Here is a 19957-nt window from a genome sequence, read left to right on the forward strand (position 1 = left end):
TACCTGCTGTGCCAAGGCAATTATTTTCAGCATCCCCTTCTACTCTTAAAAGTGTTCCATGGATAATAAATTCTAATGCTGCCCTATATATAAGGTTCTTTCCAGGTCTTAATTTCAGTTATATCAAATTGAATCTAATAATTTTTCAGATGACTGAAGCAACATGAATTTTCATTTTCCAGGCCTGTGAGATATAAGGGACTGACAGCCTGTGAGATGACCTTTGTCTAGAGATTGCTTTGCGTTTTGATAAGGATATTTTCTCTGCTATTGTCCCTTTCCTTCAAAAGTACACTAGTAAATACCCTTCTAGTCAATTTGGTTCCAGTTAATTTGACATCATCATGTACATATTTGTTTCCAGTTCATACTAATAGTGGCTATCCCTTACTTAGAGTGCTTAGAATTAGTCAGGCCAAGTGCTCAGAGCATTATCTCATTTAATGCCCTTATTTATGCTGTAAGATAGCTTACTTTCTATATAAGGGAACTGAAGCTTAGAGAAGTTAAGTGACTTGAAAGTAAGAGATGGAGCCAGGTCTTCCTAATCTCTTAACCGTTATACTATACCGATATACGGACACACGCACACACACATACACAGTAGATAATTTAAAAAATTATCAGGCCTCCTCAATTCCCATTTGCCTTTCCTATGTTTACCAGTGTCAATGTTATTCTTTGTAATTTCATCTTTCATTGCTTCCACCATCCATCTTTACCTTAGAGTAGAAGCATCTGCCTCAAGTAAACCGTTAACAGATTTTGACTAAGAGACAGGTTCTCAGGGAAAACAAACAAGGTATTAGAAAGTGGATGTGATAAATATTTACAGGTTTGATGAATAATACAAACCTTCTTCTTTTTGAGAATGTCTTTCTTTACCAAAAATAAAGCAGAAAACAGACACTTGCTTTTTCGTTTATATTTATTTAGACAATACTTGAATAAAAACCACCAGTTAACACTCATATCATTCTGCTTTTATTTATTGTCTGGCTAAATTACAAAGATGCAGATGTCTTAGAGAGACTCTATCCCACCATCTAAACTATCCTGATGACATAGGTACCAAAATGTGCATGTTTACATAGTGCAATGGTATGAAAAACATTTTTTTCTCCCTTTACAATCCCTGACTATAAACAGGGAGAAATTAATTTCATGCCAAAAATTTTTGGGCACCTTAATCATCCCATTTATGCTACTAAGATAACAAAATCAGTATTACAAGTTAAAATATAAAGGTCTAACAGTTTTTACAAATATGCCAGTAATTGCTACGTAGACATAAAAAGTCGATTTCTTTCAAATCACAAAGTAAGGCACCATTGGATTAAACAGTTTTTCAGCTTTTACTAAATAAAATGCAAGTGAAATAAATACTGAACATTGAATTTTAATACTGTATGTAATACATTTCAATATAAAATATGTGAATGCTAAAATACTGTTGCATCTTGAATACATTTATCTGGAAATTTTGTGGAAAAAACATGTAGGCTCTGATTTTAGGGAAGAAAATGATTCATTTTTGTGATTTGCTATAGTTGAAGATTTTAGCATAGAACTTATTCAAAGTTTTGGATACAATTAGGTTGCTAACTTTGAAAGCAAGGATACTGGTGTATTAATGAAACATTCACTTAAAACCCATGTTCTAAAACATCTCTGTCCTGGTGAATAGCAACTTTGAGCTGTGACCCTCTTTCAAACTTTAGGATAGTACCTGCAAAGTTGGGATATATGAGGAAATTGGCCAGTCTTACTACCCCTTACAAAATTTAGATCCACTTTGTTGGGGTCAAACTGTTCTCTGTCATATTTGCTAGAAAGGCCTCTTTTCTAAACTGGGACATTACGCTTTTTCATAGGGATTTTAATCAACTGTTGATATCTGATTGAAGAATCCAAAATAAAACAATGCTGCTGTATTACCAAAATACTGGAGATAAAGTTGTGTTGTTTTTTTTAAATACTTTGCGGAGCTTGTTATACCTTTATATTTCTTGATTCTTTTTGGGTAAAGGGCCCCAAGTGACTGAAAGACAAATGAATGGTAGAGGAGAGGGGAGAAAAACCCAAGTTGTCTAATGTACTAGGCCCAGGACTTTGACGAGGAAAGTTACAAAAAATACAATATATTCAAATGGGTAGCATCATAATTTATTAGACATCCCATTTATTAGAACTCTTAAGTTCTTTTGCTTTTATATAAATGAAATATTTATTCTATAAATAGGAATGCTTCTTTCAAATTTTTCTTCGGATTGATTTCTTCTTAGCATCTCCTAGTAATACATGAGCAATGCACCGAAACCATCATACAAAATTTAGGTATATAGGTATATATACATATACATATGTGGCCATGTGCTTTTAAAAAATAATGGTAATTTTAAACTTAATCAACCATATAAAACATCTAAATTGAAAAAAATTAGTCCCAGTAAAGTCTGTAAACAAAATCATACAAAAAAAACAAAAACAAAAAAAACCCATAAAAAAAACGAAAAACAAAAAACCAGAAGGCAAGGCTGGCTGTTCCCTGTGGTCCTTTTGGGAGCCTTATTTGCATAGATCCAAAGCAAATGATTCTCCCGGATAGATTGAAAACAAATTCCCTCCAATTTCCAGTAGCGGTCTCTTTTTTACAACCCTATAAGCATCAGATTTAGATTTTTAGAGTTTGCCCATCTACCTAAATCTGGTCCCTTCTTCCGCATTCGGATTTGCTACGTTTCCCTGACTTTCCCCCCACTACAGAGCCTACGAGCCTCCCTGCCCTGAGGAGCAAGTTGGGCAGGAGACAAACGAAGCCACTTCAAATACACAAGGCAGGAGTTCAACTGACAGGTGAGCTCCAGCAGCTGGTTCTGAGCCCGAAGTCCCGACAGGCTTTCAGTTTCTTTCCAATGGCTTTATTCCACATGACTGTAAACCCTATTAGATCAATTTCTGACCTTGGTACTATGAAACAATACTTGTATACAGATATTAAGGGAAGATGGAAAATAATGAAGCAAAATCTAAGATCAAGCTGTCTGCCAGACAAGGTGTTGGGTCCTAACTTGATTTTTCATTACCTCTTGAATTGCTAAAGCTCATCTTGTATTTTTTGTTTTTTAAACAAGATGTTTTTGTGTTAGCCTCTGTCTTCTAGACCTGCAACTATCCAATATGGTAGCCATCAGCCACGTGTGGCTATTGAGCCCTTGAAAGATGCCTAGTCCAAATAGACATGCTTTAAGCATAAAACACAAACCAGATTTTGAAGACTTAGTATAAAAAAAAATGTAAAATATTTCATTAATAATTGTTATATTAATGGCAGGTCGAAATATTTTGGATAAAATATATTAAAATTCATTTCACCTATTTCTTTTTTAATGCAGCTACTAGAAATATTTAAATTGTATATGTGGCTCACATTATATTTCTGTTGGACAGCTCTGTCCTAGAGCCTACCTCAGACTGCCAAAGACTGTAACCTATAACCACAAAAATTTCCTGTGAGCCCTTGCTCAGCAACTTGCTTAGGTGGTCTGTGGTTCATGGAAACAGACAGAAGGCCAAGCATGCAAAAAAGGCATGAAAGCAAGCAGCTCTCAGGGACTTTAATATCATCTGCAGCAAATAAGCAGTGAATGTTTGAATTTGGTTGGTTGAAAGCTAGGACACAATTCATCTCTGCCTATTTGCCATAAAAGCCTATCGACTCCCAAGCAGTGAACACTGGCAGGCTGTAGTTGAAGCAAGCAATAGCTTTGAGGGTATACACAATATAAACACCTAGGTGCATTTCTTCACTGGATTCCCACCCTGCACACATATATTCCCACGTCACCCTCCCTTCTTCCCTATGGCCAATATGAAGGGGAAAAGGAAGACGAGCAGAGGAGAGTGTGCCACTCTCGATAACAATAATAGAAGTAGCTCTTGGGCTCGGGTGGCGAAGAGCAGGCAAGGATCACCTCGGGGTGGGAGGAAGGGGTGGAGCACCCCTTTCTCTTCGGTTGGATCCACCTTGATGAAAAAAATAGATAAAACATAAATTTTGGTTAGAAAAGTTATGTTCTCATCATAGAAACTCAAGGATGTTTGCGAAGGTACCCACTACCTCACCTCCTACGACCAAAGCTGGAAATAACGAGCATAAGAAGTGAGAAGTGAAGGGAAGAAGTAAATAAGGATGTGAACGAACATTATTAGAGGATGATCTACCACTGGCTACCGAGTACTTGCACAAAGTTAAGAAAGTTTTAAAAAACGCTTTCCTTCTTATCACAACATACCATGTATTTATTATAGATTTAGAAAATATAGATGAGTAAAAACAAAACAAAAAATTCACCCATGCTTGCACCATACAGAGACAACCAAACACATTATTTTCCATATATAAACAATCCCTTTTGTCTTCTAAAAAATTGGATGATATATTCAGTTTGAACATCTTCTAGTCATTACTCTTTACAAATAGAATTATTAATGACACACTGCATTCTACTGCATAGGTAGACTGTAGTTTATTTATCAAATATCCTCTTGTTGGACATTTAGGTATCTTCTAATTTCTAAACAATGCATTATTTTTTTTTTTAGAGGAGCAAAGATTTTTATTAAAGCGAAAGTACAGCTCTCTTACGAGAGGGGGTACCCGAAACTGGGATGCCCCTAAACAATGCATTTTTGATAGAAGTCATCCTAATGGGTGTGAAGTATTTCTTTGTAGTTTTATTTTCATTTCCCTTATGAATAGTGATGTTGAGCATCTTTTCATGTGCTTATTGGCCATTTGTATATCTTCTTCAGAGAAATGTCTATTTAAGTATTCAGCCCATTTTAAAAATAGATTGTTTTGTTGTTGTTGAATTGTAGGAATTCTTTATATATTCTGGATATTAATTCCTTATCAGATACATGATTTGTAAATATTTTATACCATTTTAGGGGTTGCCTTTTCATTCCGTTGATACTGTTCCTTTAAAAGCTATGCATATTTGTGGGCTGTCCGTGCACTGTAACCAGGATTAAAAATCCATTCACAATTTTTGAAATTCATTTGTCCCACACACATTTTTCTGAGGATCTTAACAGTTATTGGGCATGGAGCAAGGTGCTGAGATGTGAACAGGTTTACTGGGGGCACGTGTCATTTGAATAGGTCTGTTATAGCCACTGCTCTGAGCCTCAAGTGGGCTTTCCCCAACAGATTCCTCAGCAGGCATCTCAACAGCCACCCTAGTAGCCCGCTTACAGATTTTCTGAGATAGAACCAAATCTCTGAGCAATAAAAGTCAGAGGAAAACACTGGCAGTCCATTACCTTGCCTGTTCCTCTTACCATCCCAACCAAGTCTTTTCTTGGGCAAACATCTGAAGAAAGACTCATCTAGATGTAAACCAGGCATCTGTCGTGAGGCCCTGGCCAGCAACTGACATACTACAAGTGGTTAGCAAAACAAAGGCTGGCCTTGTGCAAAGATGTAATTAGGTGGCAGAGCTCAGGGTTGTCTGGGTGCCCTACCAGGCTGTGGGCCTGGAGGCAAAGGCAGCTATAGGAGCAGAATAAAACCACTTGATAGCACTTTAGTTATTTTTTGAGAGAGATGATCTATCGTCATTATAAAATATTAAACATGCACTAAGCTAGAAATATTTAAAGTAAATCTATAAAAACATTTTTTGGGAACAATGGAAAATAATTCACCAATTTAAGAAATGGTTTTAAACATCTACCATGTTTCAAGCTTTGTGGCACTCGAGGAAGATGCAGTAGTAAGCAGGACATAGTCCAGTCCTCAAGTTTCATACCGTCTTAAAGATAGGATGGGGGAGGGAATGTTTTTAGCTATTAAAGTCTAGAGGGGACAGGGAGGATGGTTCTGTTACTCACTTAAATATGTGTAGAATATTTAAATTAGATTGAGAATGCATATAAGAAATCAGGAAAAAAAATTTAATGTCTATGTAAACAACTCCTTAAAGTGAATTAATTTATTAACACCCAAGAGGGAAGGAAAACAGACTGTATTCTTGTCAAATAGAAGCCCGTCTTATGATGTAAACACATACACTGCACACACATACACAGACCTCAGGTATTTGTCCCATGTGAAGATTTAGTTTTCACCTAAAATTTCAGCCTCCAACTCCTGTATGATTATTTTATCATATGGTTATACCTCTTTTATTAGATATCTACTAGGAATGCAGCATTCCACATAGATGAGTTTTCCCAGAAATTAAACTTTTCCTTTCAAGCAGCAATATTCTGTTTACTTCTGTTATTTCCTCCTGGAAATTTTCCTAAAATATTTTCTAATTCTTTGAATTCTTCAAAAGAGGCACAAAGCACAATTTGACCTGTCCTAATAACCCAATAAAACATTGGGTATTGTCTCAGGCTGTCATACATAGCACAACTTACGTCCCTCTCTCCTTCTTTAACCTGAGATTCCACCTCTCTCTTCTCCCTGACGTCAGCCATTTTGCTTCTAACCAACCTTAACTTCAGCTGATATTAATTTGCTCTAAGGCTGGGAACCAACTAAAAATTAAGAATTCTGTTAAGAGTCATTCGGTTCCCAGTATGTATAAGGAGCTCTGCTAGGGAGTGAGGACAAGGCTAGGGACATTGTGACAGTTATTTGACATGCTCAAACACTTTCTCCACACATTTTTGGTTTGGGAGTTTGGTTCTGAAGCCAAGGCTATTACAAGTCTGAGCCTCATCAGTGATATCGATCTATCTATCTATCTATCTATCTATCTATCTATCTATCTATCTCATGCTATTTTTTTTCAGTTCTATACATTTATTATTGTGAAATATTAGTTCTTCTATTTTCTCTTCCTGTTCGTGATTTTTTGTTTTTAATATGGTAAAAGCGATTCACTTCTTTATGGTAGCATTATGTATATTAGCAAAAAAACAGAAACAGGGAGTATTTGTGATCTTGTTCCCTGGCATATGTCATCAGTTTGGTTCAAATAAACTCATAAAAATTAAAAAACAAACAAACAAACAAAGAAATCAGAAACAATCTAAATGTCCAATAATGGTTAAATTATTATATGCTGACATGATGGAATCTGTATAACGAAAATCATGTGATAAAATAGGGAAGTGTTTACTAAGTGATGTTATATAAACCCTACCATCAAAAAACTGTGCTTGATAATTATAACCATATAACTTAATCAGAACAAGAAGGATAAAAATTAGAAGAGAACCTGGTAAAATGAAAATATCTATTATGTAGAGAGATTATGAGTATACTTAAAATTTTCCTGCAATGCTTTGTAAAGGTATAATTATATTTAAAAGATCAAAGCAGTTACTGTGAGTTTTTGTTGTAATTAATAAGATATTTTGTGCCATCTTAGGAAGATTGAAATGGGGGATGATTGTCTAAAGAAGCAAAATAATAAAATTTAATCTACTAGCAACGCAAAAGTATTTTGAGCTTGTAATGACACATTAAAATAATCATTTCTCATATGCATTCTAGATATCTCCATTTTCCCCATCGTGTGTGGAAGGGGAGTTTATCACAATTCAGATGGTTCCAAATCCAGAAGTCATTTCTCTGAAATCTCCCCATTCCAGGCAAGAGGCCTGGATTTCCTATACAACCCTCAGTTGTATATAACCCAGACTGTGCAATAGGAAGCTGCCACAAGCCCTTGCAGAAATACTCACTCCGGCTTTCATTTCTTGCCAATTTACTGGGATAACATTTGTTCATTGGCACATATGGCTCTGGAGGTGGCAAATCAGAAATTGGATGGAAGTAGAATCTGCTTTCCCACTCATCTGAGGAAAAGAAACAAACAGCATCCTCAGTAACAGACAATCTGTTATGAAGACTTATGTAATGAAAGGCACAGAATGAAATATAGAGAGAACTGAAGAGATCACTTCTAGTTTCATGTCTAGAAGTTTAGAGAAACGCTGGAAGTGCTACAAATGTCACTGATTGGCACATCAATAAAAATATACTGGTCTGTAAATCAATCAAAGACAGAGCCAACTGATTTTAACTAGAGTGACTAAGACCCAGCCAGTCTCTTTCAGGAGCTGGGGGCTAAAGTTTGGGAAACCTTAATTATTCCTCCCACCAGTGGAAGGAATAACTGGGACCCTCTGATAACAGGCAGAGGTAAGCTGCTTAATATCTGCAGGCCATCGGGTCTCTTATTATATAACAAACCGTTTAAAAAGGTAAGTAGTAAGGAGCTAAGCTACAAAACTGGTTCTTTTCAGAATTCTGGAAACTCTGGAAAGGTAACCAGAATGAGACTCAAAGAATGAACAGAGAAACATGATCTGCCATTTTGAAAAGTGGAGGAGGGAGATTACTATTTTTAATTTGAAATCATGGCGGGCCCTAAAATGGTTAGGTAGATTGGAGCAATGCAGCATGGTAACAAATGAGGGTCATACAAACAAGAAATGTTAATGAAAACACACAAATAAACACAAAAAAATTTCCCACTCAACTGCTGCCCGATAGCTTGTATATTTCCAAGGTGCTGGGCCCACACCTCACCTTCACATGAAGAGTCTTGGAAACCGTTTCTAATTGATGTTGATGGTGGAGGTGGGGGAGGCGCCCCAGCACCAGGCCTGTCGGGAGGAAGGGGAGGTCGGGTCCCACTCCTGGGACTGTCTACTCCACTTCTGGATGGCAACTGTGGGGTGGCAGGCAGGGCCCGAGACGTGCTGCCATTTCTGCTTATTGGAGGAGGTGGTGGGAGAGGGCCTGGAGCAAAAGAAAAGACGACCTTTAGTGCAATACTTTATATCCTACATCACTGTCATCAACGTGCAATTATTCAGTGCCTGCTGGATACATGCCCTTTTACTAGAGAACATGGAGAAATGGTGGGAACTTTCTAGGAGATTTAGCTGAGAAAGGAATAAGCACATATAAACTCAGAAATGCACATATGTATACACAGATGTGAAATGAGTGTATATTTGGAGCTAAATAGCTCTTTTGGTTTTGAATTAATATTGAGATCGGAGATGACACAGTTAAATTGAGAACAGGTGACAATCTGTTTATACTGACAACCGTATACATACTTAAAACACATTTTAAAGTCCTTTTAAATAGCTATTGAACTAATTACTGTGGCATGACACGTGTTAAATAAATGCTGTTTTAAAAAATAATTTTTTAAAAAAGAATAAGATATGAAGTCATTTTAGATCTTCAGAGGGATTAAGTTTTTTAAATGCACGGTATTATTGCTAATTGCACAAGCATGTTTCTATGATGCCAACAATCTGTTTCTAGGCAGAAGTGGGATCAGGAAACCAAATGTTAGTCATCCTGAGAATAGTAGAAGTTCCTTCTTAGTTCTTCCTCTTTTGGGAGGCAGATTAACACAGGGAGTGACAGCTAATCAGTGAGCAGGAATGCTGGTGCAGGATCCTGACCCTGAGCAAGCTGCTGACCCTATGGAACTTGATTTCCTATTCACAAAAGAGCACCAAATAGTCACCTTTCTCACAGCACTGCTGCCAGGAATAATCACTGAAAAAGCAAATAAAAAGTACTACATAAATATTTGAATCCATTTTTTAAAATTGCAGTGGTATGATATAATCAGAAAATTTAAAGTTTCTGGAAAATAATTCCAAGTAAACTCTTTTTGATAATACAAAGGAACCTGTTTTCCCATCCTCCAAATGCAGAGGCTATTTGGGTCATGAGTAAATTTTGGAAAGAAAAGAAACGTCAGCATTTCCCCATGTAAACCAAAATGGCCTTAGTTATTATTCCTGATCTTCAGTAGTGTGCTCCAGATGCTGACATTTTGTCAGATGCTGACATTCTATGTAACACGATATCTTATGGCACTATAAATATAAACATCTCTTGTTAACTGCAGATTCAGAATCCAACTAGAGGACCTTAAAAGGAACAACCCGCCCATTGCTGGTATCCCTGCCTAGGAGTCTTGGCTCAGACGCTTGATGGACGTGGTGGGCATTCCTTGCCCTAGTTGGTCTCTCAGGGAGTCCTCAGTGCCTCACCTGGTAGGGCTTATTTATTGCCCCATCTGCTTGTCATTGCTGGAGTCTCAGTCAGTAGGAGTAGATTATTGCAGAGAAAAGTGTCTCCCATTCATTCTACGAGCTTAACTTCACTGGTACTACCACCACGTAAGTGTCACTCAATGCAAACTAGACTTCCAGTATTATGGGGCCTCATATTACGTAACTGGATTGACTTTTTAAAAAGTAAATGTTAATGTTCCCACTTCTCCAAACTTCTGGGTTCCTGCTCCAGACCTGGGCAAGCATAATAGAAAAGAAAACAGATTTCTATTTCCCATTGGCAGCATGGTAATAAAAATGACCATTATGTTGGGAAATAAGATAAACCACTATACACACTTACCTCATTTGATTCTTACAACAGCCCTGAGAGGTGTAGAGACAGTAGGTGAGGCCTCAGAAGTATTGGAAAGTTAAGAAGCCCAAGTCAGGAGGCTATTGAGAGGAAGCACCAGGATTTGACTACAAACCTGTTAAATTCGAAAGCCCACTCTAACAATGGAGCCAAGCCACCTCTCAAAATACAGGTGGTCCTTGATGATCTATCATGTTCCTTGTGGGAATCTAAATTGGTAGGAATTTTCTAGAGGCCAATTTGGCAGTGCCTATGAAATCCATAGTTTACTATGCACTCCCACTGACCTACAGATTCTATTTCTAGGAATTCATCCAAAGGAAATACAGAGATGTGCACAGATATTTAGCTACAAGGATATATTCCTGCATTGTCCACAATAGCAAAAATCTGGAGATGACCTGTATGACCAAGTGAGGGATTAAATAATCAAGGGACTTTTGTAGGATTTAATATTATGCAGCCATTAAAAGTTAGGTTGTATATCAGAAAATGTTAATGAGATGTTAAATAAAAAGCAAATTACCAAACAATATATGTAATGTGATACTAATTTTGTAAATGTGTATATATGCATTTTTAAACGACTGAAAAGATATATATAAATGTTATCAATGATTATTTATGGATGGTGGTGGTGGTAGGATTATAGATAATTTTTATTTTCTTCACACTTATCTGTATTTTCTATAATAAACAGATATGACATGTAATCGAAAGGAATGATAAATGTTATAATTATATACCACTGCCTATCCTATTTTGGGGAAGATTTATTTGTAATCTGTTATTCATCCATTTGATAGAGCCATGCAAACAACTCCTCCACCACTTTGGGGGAAAATTTATAGTTTTTGGATGAAAACAAAACACTGCATTTCATTCATCTGACTAGCAGTTCTCGTTTGTTCACTGAAGAATACTTAATGAACGCCACAATGTCTAGGGGTTGGATTGAATGGACTAGTAACTTCTTATATTTGTCGTCCACTCTGTATGGCAGAACAGTTTGAAGGAGTGGTTCTCAAACTTTGCTGCACATTACAATCACTGGAATATTATAATCCAAATATCCTGATGCCCTGTTGGCAACCTAAACCAACAAAACCGGAAACCCTGGTGAAGGGGCCCAGGCATTGAGGTTTTTAAAACTCCCACGTGATTTCCAGTATGTGGTCAAGTTTGAGGACTACTGGTTTAAAGGATAGTGTTTATTAGGTTCCTGAGGTCACAGGATCATAGGTCAGTTAGCTTCTCATAGGAAAAAAAATGCCCCATTTCCAAACATCTTGTATGTACGATAAGGTTCAATTTAAAAAGTAGATACTTCCTCTGAATCCATCAACAACCAATGTAAAACAAAAAAGTGCCTATTATAATTAGTAGAGTGAGTATAAAGCCTGAGGAATCCTTACATTTCATTTCATACTCAGAAAGTTCTTCCCTTAGATTCAAGTTTTTCAGCCCTGGGCCAAGGGCACAGATGGACTTCAGCAGGTCCTTCAATCCGTAAAATAGCATGCAAATTTTGAGTTTATGTTTATGGTCTTTTTTATGAAGTAAAAGCCTATACCTTTATCTGATTCTCCAAGGAATCTATGTGCCAGAGATATTAACAAACAGCAAAATGGACTCTAACATTTGTCTTTAATGAGCAGGGAAGTGGCCTTAAAGCTTGACAGATGGAGAGGGAAGTACAGAAGTTCATTAGCTCTTAAATAACTTCCCTTCTTGTTGAGATAATGGGGCTCTCCTGCAGGAGATGGGAATTTATTTGCCCAATTAAGACATCTGAAATCACTTTAGGGAGGCAGGGTAGTAGAATGGGGAGATGGAAGATGAAAGTTCTAATGTCTGATTGACTAGCTTGTGATCATTTAACTTTATTGGTTGTTCTGTATCATCTCTAAAGGAGACAGAAATATCAGTCCCACTTTCCTCAGAGGTTTGTTTACATGAGGTCAAGATGAAATCATACAGTGTGAAGTGTCACTTAACAGATGAAAGCAGTCTGAGAGTTCACTTAAGCTTCTTGTTGGACGCTATTCATCTATATGATCGTTAGTGACATTTGGGCAGGCTGGGTTTCAGGGAGACACCTCACCGCGTATCTTGCCATACCTGATCTGCCTGGTGGGTCCCTCACTGGAGGAGGGGGTCTCTCATTGGGCGGGGGCGGAAGAGGGCCAGAACGTCCAGGTGAAGGGAAGGGAGGCGCAGACGAAGTGAGGGAGAGATTCCGCTGTGGGAGCCTTGGGATTTCGTCACTGCCGCTGGAACCTGGAGGCAGGTGGGGAGGGCCGGGCCTGCTGGGTGGCGGTGGCGGAGGTGGGGCCTGTGAAGAGGAGGAAGGCCGCGGAGTGGAAGGCACCGGGGGCTTGCTGTTCTGAGGGGGCGGAGGTGGGACTGCTTCCCTGTGGATGGTGGGCCTGTTACCCACTGGAGGAGGCGGCGGAGGGGGTTTGTCATCCAAGGCCCTGCTCGGGGTAGGGGGCAAGGGAGGCCTGTTGGAGAAGGGTGAGGAGGAGCCTGAAGGGGTCTGACGGATGGAGCCTCCTCCAAAAGCAGCACCTCGGTTTCCGGGGAAAGGGGGAGGAGTCGGCCCAGGGCTGGGCTGCCTGGGAGCCCCAGGCACTGGTGGGGACCCCCGGTTGTGCAGACTTGATTGAATGGGTCTTGGCGTATTAGGTACTGGTGGGGGAACGCTATCAGGCTTTGAGCCCACGTCGGGCCTCGGGGGAGGCATTCGGTTTCTCTGAGGCTCTGGGGGTCCGCTTCTGTGGCCCGGAGAAGGCACAGGGAACCTCCCTGGGCCACTTGGGGGTGAGAAAGGTTTGGCAGATATGGATCTTGCTCCTGGTGGCAAAATCGGGGGTCGGCTTCCTCCAGAATCTGAAGAACAGGAAAAACATTTCAGTTAGAAAATTAGGAACTTTTAAAGAAACCAGGGAACTAGAGTATATATTCCCAGCTACTGGAAGTCCTTTCCTAGATGCTGTAAAATATTGGTAACTATTTATATAAATCAGGTTTGGTGTGGTCTTTCCTGGAGGAAGAAGAATAGATCACAGCTCTGTTTGCCTTCCAGTCTAAGGTTCTACAGTCTGTCAGCTTTCAAAAGGATTTTAAAGCGATCTCTTGGTATTTTGTATGGGCAAGAACCAGGATAAAGTTGGTAAGAGTTCTGGAGAGACCCCTATTCATTATGAGAGGACAAAAACAGGACATTTGTGGCACATGGGATCTCTGCTGATGATTTTCTTTTCTCCATCACCATCCCCGTCCCCTTGCCCTTGTACCTCTTAGGCTTAAAAAATAATTTAGCCATTTTAGGTGAAGAAATTAGTTATCCCAATATAAATCTTCATGTGGGAGGACTTACCTAGACTCCTTGAAGAGAAAGTCCCAAGAGAAGGTGGAAAAATATAATGGAAGAATTATGATTGAAATAAGGAACTAAGAAAAGCAAAGGAAATCGTCGAAGTTTAATTGAAAGAGTGGATACCAGTGGATGGGCTTAATCTGCAAAGAAGTAAGCAACTACACAACTTGTTTTTCCTACTGGGTCAACGTCAACTTCCATATTGGCAGGGCAGGATAACCCTATTACATAATTAATATTAAACTGTTTTGGTTCAACAAAGGGAATAACTAAAGGGGAAACCAAAGTTATGAAAAAATTCAAATCACTACCCCAGAATCTCTTGGAACCCAAGGTAATTAAAAAAAAAAAAAAAGGTTAGCCCAAAAACTTTTACCACTTCAACCATGAGCTAATTAATATACCAAATATTTTTGAGCACTTGCTATATGCCAGCCATTATTCTAGATGCTAGAGCTGGAGGAGTAAACAAAATAGAAAGAATCCTCTCTCTTATAGTTTATATTCTTGTGGGAGAGATAAACAAACCAGCTAACATATAAATTGTCTCTGTTATAAGTATTAAATAGAAACTAAAATAGGCTGATGAGATGAAGAGTCCCTGGAAAGGCTAGGATATGTTTGAGCTGAAGACATGGAAAAAAGAGGAAGAGCAATGCTTCAGGCAGAAGACTCATGAGTGCAAAGCCATGAAGTGGGAATGAGCTTCAAGTGAAAAAACTGAGACCTGTGTGCCTTGGGCACAATGAGCATGAAGGAAAAGAGAACCCTAGGAAATAGAGCTTGAGTAACCACCAGGGGCTGGGTCAGAAAGAGCCTCTAATGCCAGAAAGAGCAGATTTTATCCAACGCACAGTGACAGACATTCAGGTGGATTTATACAGTGGAGTAATGTGAACTCTAAAGAGAATATTTTGACTTTAGTACTAGAAAAAAAGTTATATTTTCCTTGATTGTGTGGTATATTTCCATGTCACCAACTTGTAATAAGTTATATCTTCCAAGCTCAGATTAAAGCTACAGTTACTACCGTGTTTCCCTGAAAATAAGACCTAGCCGGACCATCAGCTCTAATGCGTCTTTTGGAGCAAAAATTAATACGAGACCTGGTCTTATTTTACTATAAGACCGGGTTTTATATAATATATAATATAATATAACATAATATAATATAATATAATATAATATAATATAATATAATATAATACCAGGTCTTATATTAATTTTTGCTCCAAAGACACATTAGAGCTAATTGTCTGGCTGGTCTTATTTTCGGGGAAACAGGACACATTACATGGATAGGATCCATTGTGTGGACAGTATACTATGAACATGTACACTTCTGGAACACCATTTTGTGCACTCACTTAAATTTCAACTTCGTATGTAATTATATTCCATATAACATGCTTCATAGTGTTTTTGAAAAGTGGCCCACAAGTATTTGCTGTACTAGACAGCTGGGTCAGGCTACCTCACAAAGAAAGCTGAATTTGCCAGGCAGTTTCCAGGGTTGGCAAGTTCCATTTGCTCCTTTCTTTTCTTCCCACTCTAGCTCACCCTTTAGAAAAGTACAAAAAAGTACATGTTACCCCAAGGATACTGGACAAATACGTAACAGCTGGATGGAGCTGTCTGATACTAATTTAAAAAAAGAAAAAAAAAGATGTTAAATAGAGTCTCTTATCAAACTGTTAACATTTTAAGCAACCTAAAATGTTTTAAAGGGCCCAGTGCCTTAGAGGGGATGTCAAGCCTCCACACCACCTTGTTTGCAGTTACTAAGATACAAGGAACTCTCCTTACCACTATCTCTGTTGACTGTTGATCTCAGCTTTGGCATTCCAGCCTGGAACAGTCCTCCCAAGCCAGGAGGTCCACCCCCTCCAAAGCTGCCACTGCCACCGCTGCCACCGCCACCACCAGCACCGCTGCCACCTCCTCCGCCAAATCCGCCACCTCCACCAAAGCCACCACTGCCACCAGCACCAGCTCCTTTAGGTTCTGCAGAGGAAGAAAACACAGTCTTTTCACATGTATGAACACACCACCAGAGGACTTCACCAGTCCTAGCCCAAGCAAACAATCATGATAAAACCTCGGCCTGTGGTAGACAACTGGGATTTCATTAAAATGCAGGATTTTAAGGATTCACCCCACCCCCTGGGGTCATAAAAGGAGGGGATTCTTTCCACTTCCGTGCAGTCACAGGTCCAGTGGTGAAAGAATTGATAATAGATGATGACTTGCCCCCACACCTCCCACCTGGCTAGCTGCCATATGAGTTAATATCTATTTGGCAAATAAAAGGATCTTCAAACAAAGTAAGCCTCAAGGGAGGGGCAGATGTAATAAAAGGTGAGAAGACAAGACATAGTACAAATAAAAAGAAGAAAAAAATATCCCATAATTTTACTCCTTGGAAATACCCACCGTTTTGGTGTATTTTTATTTTGCTAGTATTTTTTTCATTTTATTTTATTATTTTCCTTAAAATTAAGACCAAAATTCACTAAACAGTTTTTAGCCTGCTTTTTCACTTAACACTTTACTGTTAGCATTTCCCATGTCATTAAATATTCTTTGAAAACATGAGTTTAAAGGACTGCATTATGTTTTAGAACGTGAATGTATTGTAATTTATTTAACCATCTACTTATTTGATGGCCTTTTAGGTTGATTTCAATTTTTTAATTTCATAAAGCCCAACACTAGGATTAACATTTTTAAAATCCTTTGCAATTTGAGACAGTACAGAGATATTATTTTGCATTTATTTCCAAAATATTGTGAAAGCTCTTGAAATGGGCAAACAATTGCCTTCTGGGTAATTTCTCATTGTCTTTGAGCTATTTTATAACTGTGTAAGTTGTAAAATCTGATAATGCAAATGATATTTATCCACAGAAATGAAAATTGGTTATGGTCAGTGAAATGCAACTGATTATTAACCTATGTTGCACCTCTTTGTAAATTAATTTCAGCACTTATATGTGCGGTGCTTTGAATTCTCCTTTGAGCTGATAACATTATATTGATTAATTAATGAGCTAAATAAAAACTTTGATATATGTTCACTTTATATCTGTATGAGAGTCATAATTGTACCCTTTTTAAAAAATTGTCTTTTAACAATTGTATGGAAGTACATTTTGTGAGGTTAAACGTTGTTTAAAGTTCTATCCCCGGAAAACCTATAGATTAATCTGGGATACCTGACACTTTATAATATTTAGACTTTATGGAAACATGGCATATTTTTCCATGTCTTCTGATTTATTCGGTAAAATTTTGTAATTTTCATGATATGGGTCACTCATGTTTCTTGTTAGGGTAACTGAATATATTTTTGTTGGTTGACATTGTGAAAGGAATGTTTTTCCTACTATATTTTGTGATTTATTTATTACTGACATCAGGAAATTTCATTTGATATCAACTCAACCATTTTGCTGTATTTTCTAAATTAAAATTTATTTAAAAATTTATCATCTTGGATTTTCTAGTAGACATATGGTTTGCAAATAATAACTTTTGCCCCCTCTTTTATAATAGTTGTATATCTTATTTCTGTTTTATATGACTAATAACTTTGATGACTGAAGTTCTATAACAATGTAAATTATTAACATTGCTAAAGGAAAACATATTTTGATTTTAATGAGAATGCCTCTACTGTTTCAAAATTACAATCGGTTTGAAATAATTTTTTTCTTCTTTCTAAATATTCAGTCAGCAAGGATCCTTCTATTTTAGGTTCTTAAGACTTTCTGTGGCATGGAATTTTATCAAATATCTATTCAGGATCTACTAAATTGATTATATGGTTTTCCTTACTTAATATGATACATTTATATACTTTCAAACATTAAAAATGAGAAAAACTCTGGTCTTGGTGAATTATTATTTTAATATACTTATTGAATTAGATTTTTTGATGTTTTAGTTAGTATTTTCTCATCTATGATCAAAGTGATCTATCTATAGTAGGGTTTCTTACCCTTGAAACTACTGACATTTTAGGTCAGATAATTCTTTGTGTGTGGCTGTCTTGTTCTCTGTAGACTGTTTACAGCATCCCTGCCTCCATTCACTACGTAGATGTCAGTAGGAACCCCTCCCCCACCAAGCTGTGACAACTAAAAATGCCTCCAGACATTGCCACACGTTCCCTGGGACACTGATATCTATATATCTATATCCATCTCTATATCTCTATATCTCCTATCTATAGATACAGAGATAGAGATATATAGTATTTCTTTTTGTATATATGCTGCCTTTGTCAAATTTTTATATTACGATCATGCCAGTCTGATTACACCTATCAGATAGCTTTCCATCTCTTCCAATGTTTGGGAATGAATGATTGATATAGCACTTGAACTAGCTGCTTCTTAAAATCTGAAAGAATTTACTGATAAAATCATATGGCTCTAAAATTTTTTAGAGAAAAGTAATTTCATGAAGTTTTCAACTTTTTCCTTAATCACTGAGGCTTCATAAGTAAATTTGGTTATGCTTTCCTTAGAAAATTAATTTCTTTAAGATTTCAAAATGTGTTAGCATATAACTTCATTGTAACATCCTTAATGTTTTAAAATCTGCTTTGAATCTCTATCTGCTTTCTAAGTTCTAATTTTATTCATTTGTGTTTTCTTTTTTCTGGATTAGATTTATCATGTTTTTGTTAGCTCTGTATCTTTTCTAGGTATGGAGCTTTCAGGATACTTATGAAAGCTCTGCTGATAGAAAGAATGATCTGCTAATAAGCTCACAATAATTACTTCACCTAAAAAGATAAATTATAGTAAGAATTCCATGGAGCATATGCAAAATTGCTTCCATATAAAATTTAAAATTTTTACTAATTTTAATTATTGCCAATAATATTAAAAATAACCTTATCATTCAAACATCATTCATTAATGAATGACACATTTTGGAATGCTGCATTGACATAGGACACCTTTACCTGGTATTAAACATTCAAAGAGATCAATGCTCTACCAGACATCACCCATTAGTATCTTTCAGTAGAGAAGCTGAAGTAGTTTAGGATAGCTAACTGATTCCTGGTCACTTTGTTAGTAATTAAATTGCAGGACAAGGCTGACTTCAAGAGTTATATCACGCATAACCATGGTCAACATTTTGATATAGGGCCCAGGGAGGTTTCACCTGCAAACAAATATAAAACCACGGATAGACTTTATCACTTGCAAAGAACTTGTGACAACAATATTGGTGTCCAGTTAAGTATATGGAAAACAAGGGCATCCAATGGGTTGCATCTTGTGTCCACCAAGAAAAGTGCATCACTGAGCAGCTGGAAGGGAGAAAAACTAACACTTATTTCCATTTAATGGGAGTAGAAGTGGACCTTGAACATAATAATGAGTTTTCACTAGTGGATTCAGGACAAGGCCCCAGACTGTCCAGTTTCTTTCATCATCTGGGGAACTCACATTCACCTCTCTGGAGCTTAGCCTCCCACTCATAGTGGAGAGAACCACTGGGCTCTGTCCTTGAAGTTGGCTGCTTGTGGAACTTCTCTGGCCCCATCCATACCAGGCAGCATGACTCAATAGTTGTTGGACTACAGCTCCCTAGATAGAAGTGGCTGCGCTGGAATTCCCCCCAGGGAGAATCTTGTGACAAGGTTCAGGAGGACTAAGAGATTGGTTATACAATAACGACACCAGTGTTGTAGGCATTTTGTAAAACCGTGTCAAAGACCCCCTCGTTCCTTTTCGAGGTGTGGTACATTCTCATTTGCACCACCTTGCCTGGTGACAGAACAATGCTCAAAGGCCTTTGTCTTGGTCTTCCTCTTTTCTATTTATCTCCCACACCAAGGTTTTTATCTAATCTCATGCTTCTCCTTCTCTACCTATTAGGCACTTTTCCTATAAATTCCTCCTAAGCCCTTCTTACCCTCCAACTTGGCTAAAACTCTGCATCATTATTCTCTTGTCTATTTCCTATTGAATCCAAACGGGATCTGTGGTCTAGGATGAGTTCTGGGGACATCTGGCTGGCAGTGGAAACATCTAGGAATGTGAGGAGATTGTCTCGAGGCCGGATTATTAACTACCAGTAGATTCTAGTCATGTGTAATTTTTCATCTGTTGTAAATGTTA

General features: G+C 37.7%; 1 protein-coding gene across 3 annotated transcripts in view; it reads right to left on the minus strand.

Annotated features, from left to right (window-relative positions):
- Positions 1-910: 910 nt before the first annotated feature.
- The window catches only part of WIPF1 (WAS/WASL interacting protein family member 1), a 106589-nt gene continuing 87542 nt past the window's right edge, over positions 911-19957 (minus strand). For all 3 annotated transcript variants that reach the window (XM_019727473.2, XM_019727474.2, XM_019727472.2), the window contains exons 4-8: positions 15621-15818; positions 12554-13324; positions 8558-8770; positions 7708-7821; positions 911-4026 (exon numbers count right to left, since the gene is read on the minus strand). In XM_019727473.2, the coding sequence (XP_019583032.2) occupies positions 3971-4026; positions 7708-7821; positions 8558-8770; positions 12554-13324; positions 15621-15818 (1352 nt within the window). In that variant the 3' untranslated portion in view covers positions 911-3970. The remainder of the gene's footprint in view (positions 4027-7707; positions 7822-8557; positions 8771-12553; positions 13325-15620; positions 15819-19957) is intronic.

Source organism: Rhinolophus sinicus, linkage group LG01 (genome assembly GCF_036562045.2).
Source record: "Rhinolophus sinicus isolate RSC01 linkage group LG01, ASM3656204v1, whole genome shotgun sequence".
NCBI lineage: Eukaryota > Metazoa > Chordata > Mammalia > Chiroptera > Rhinolophidae > Rhinolophus > Rhinolophus sinicus.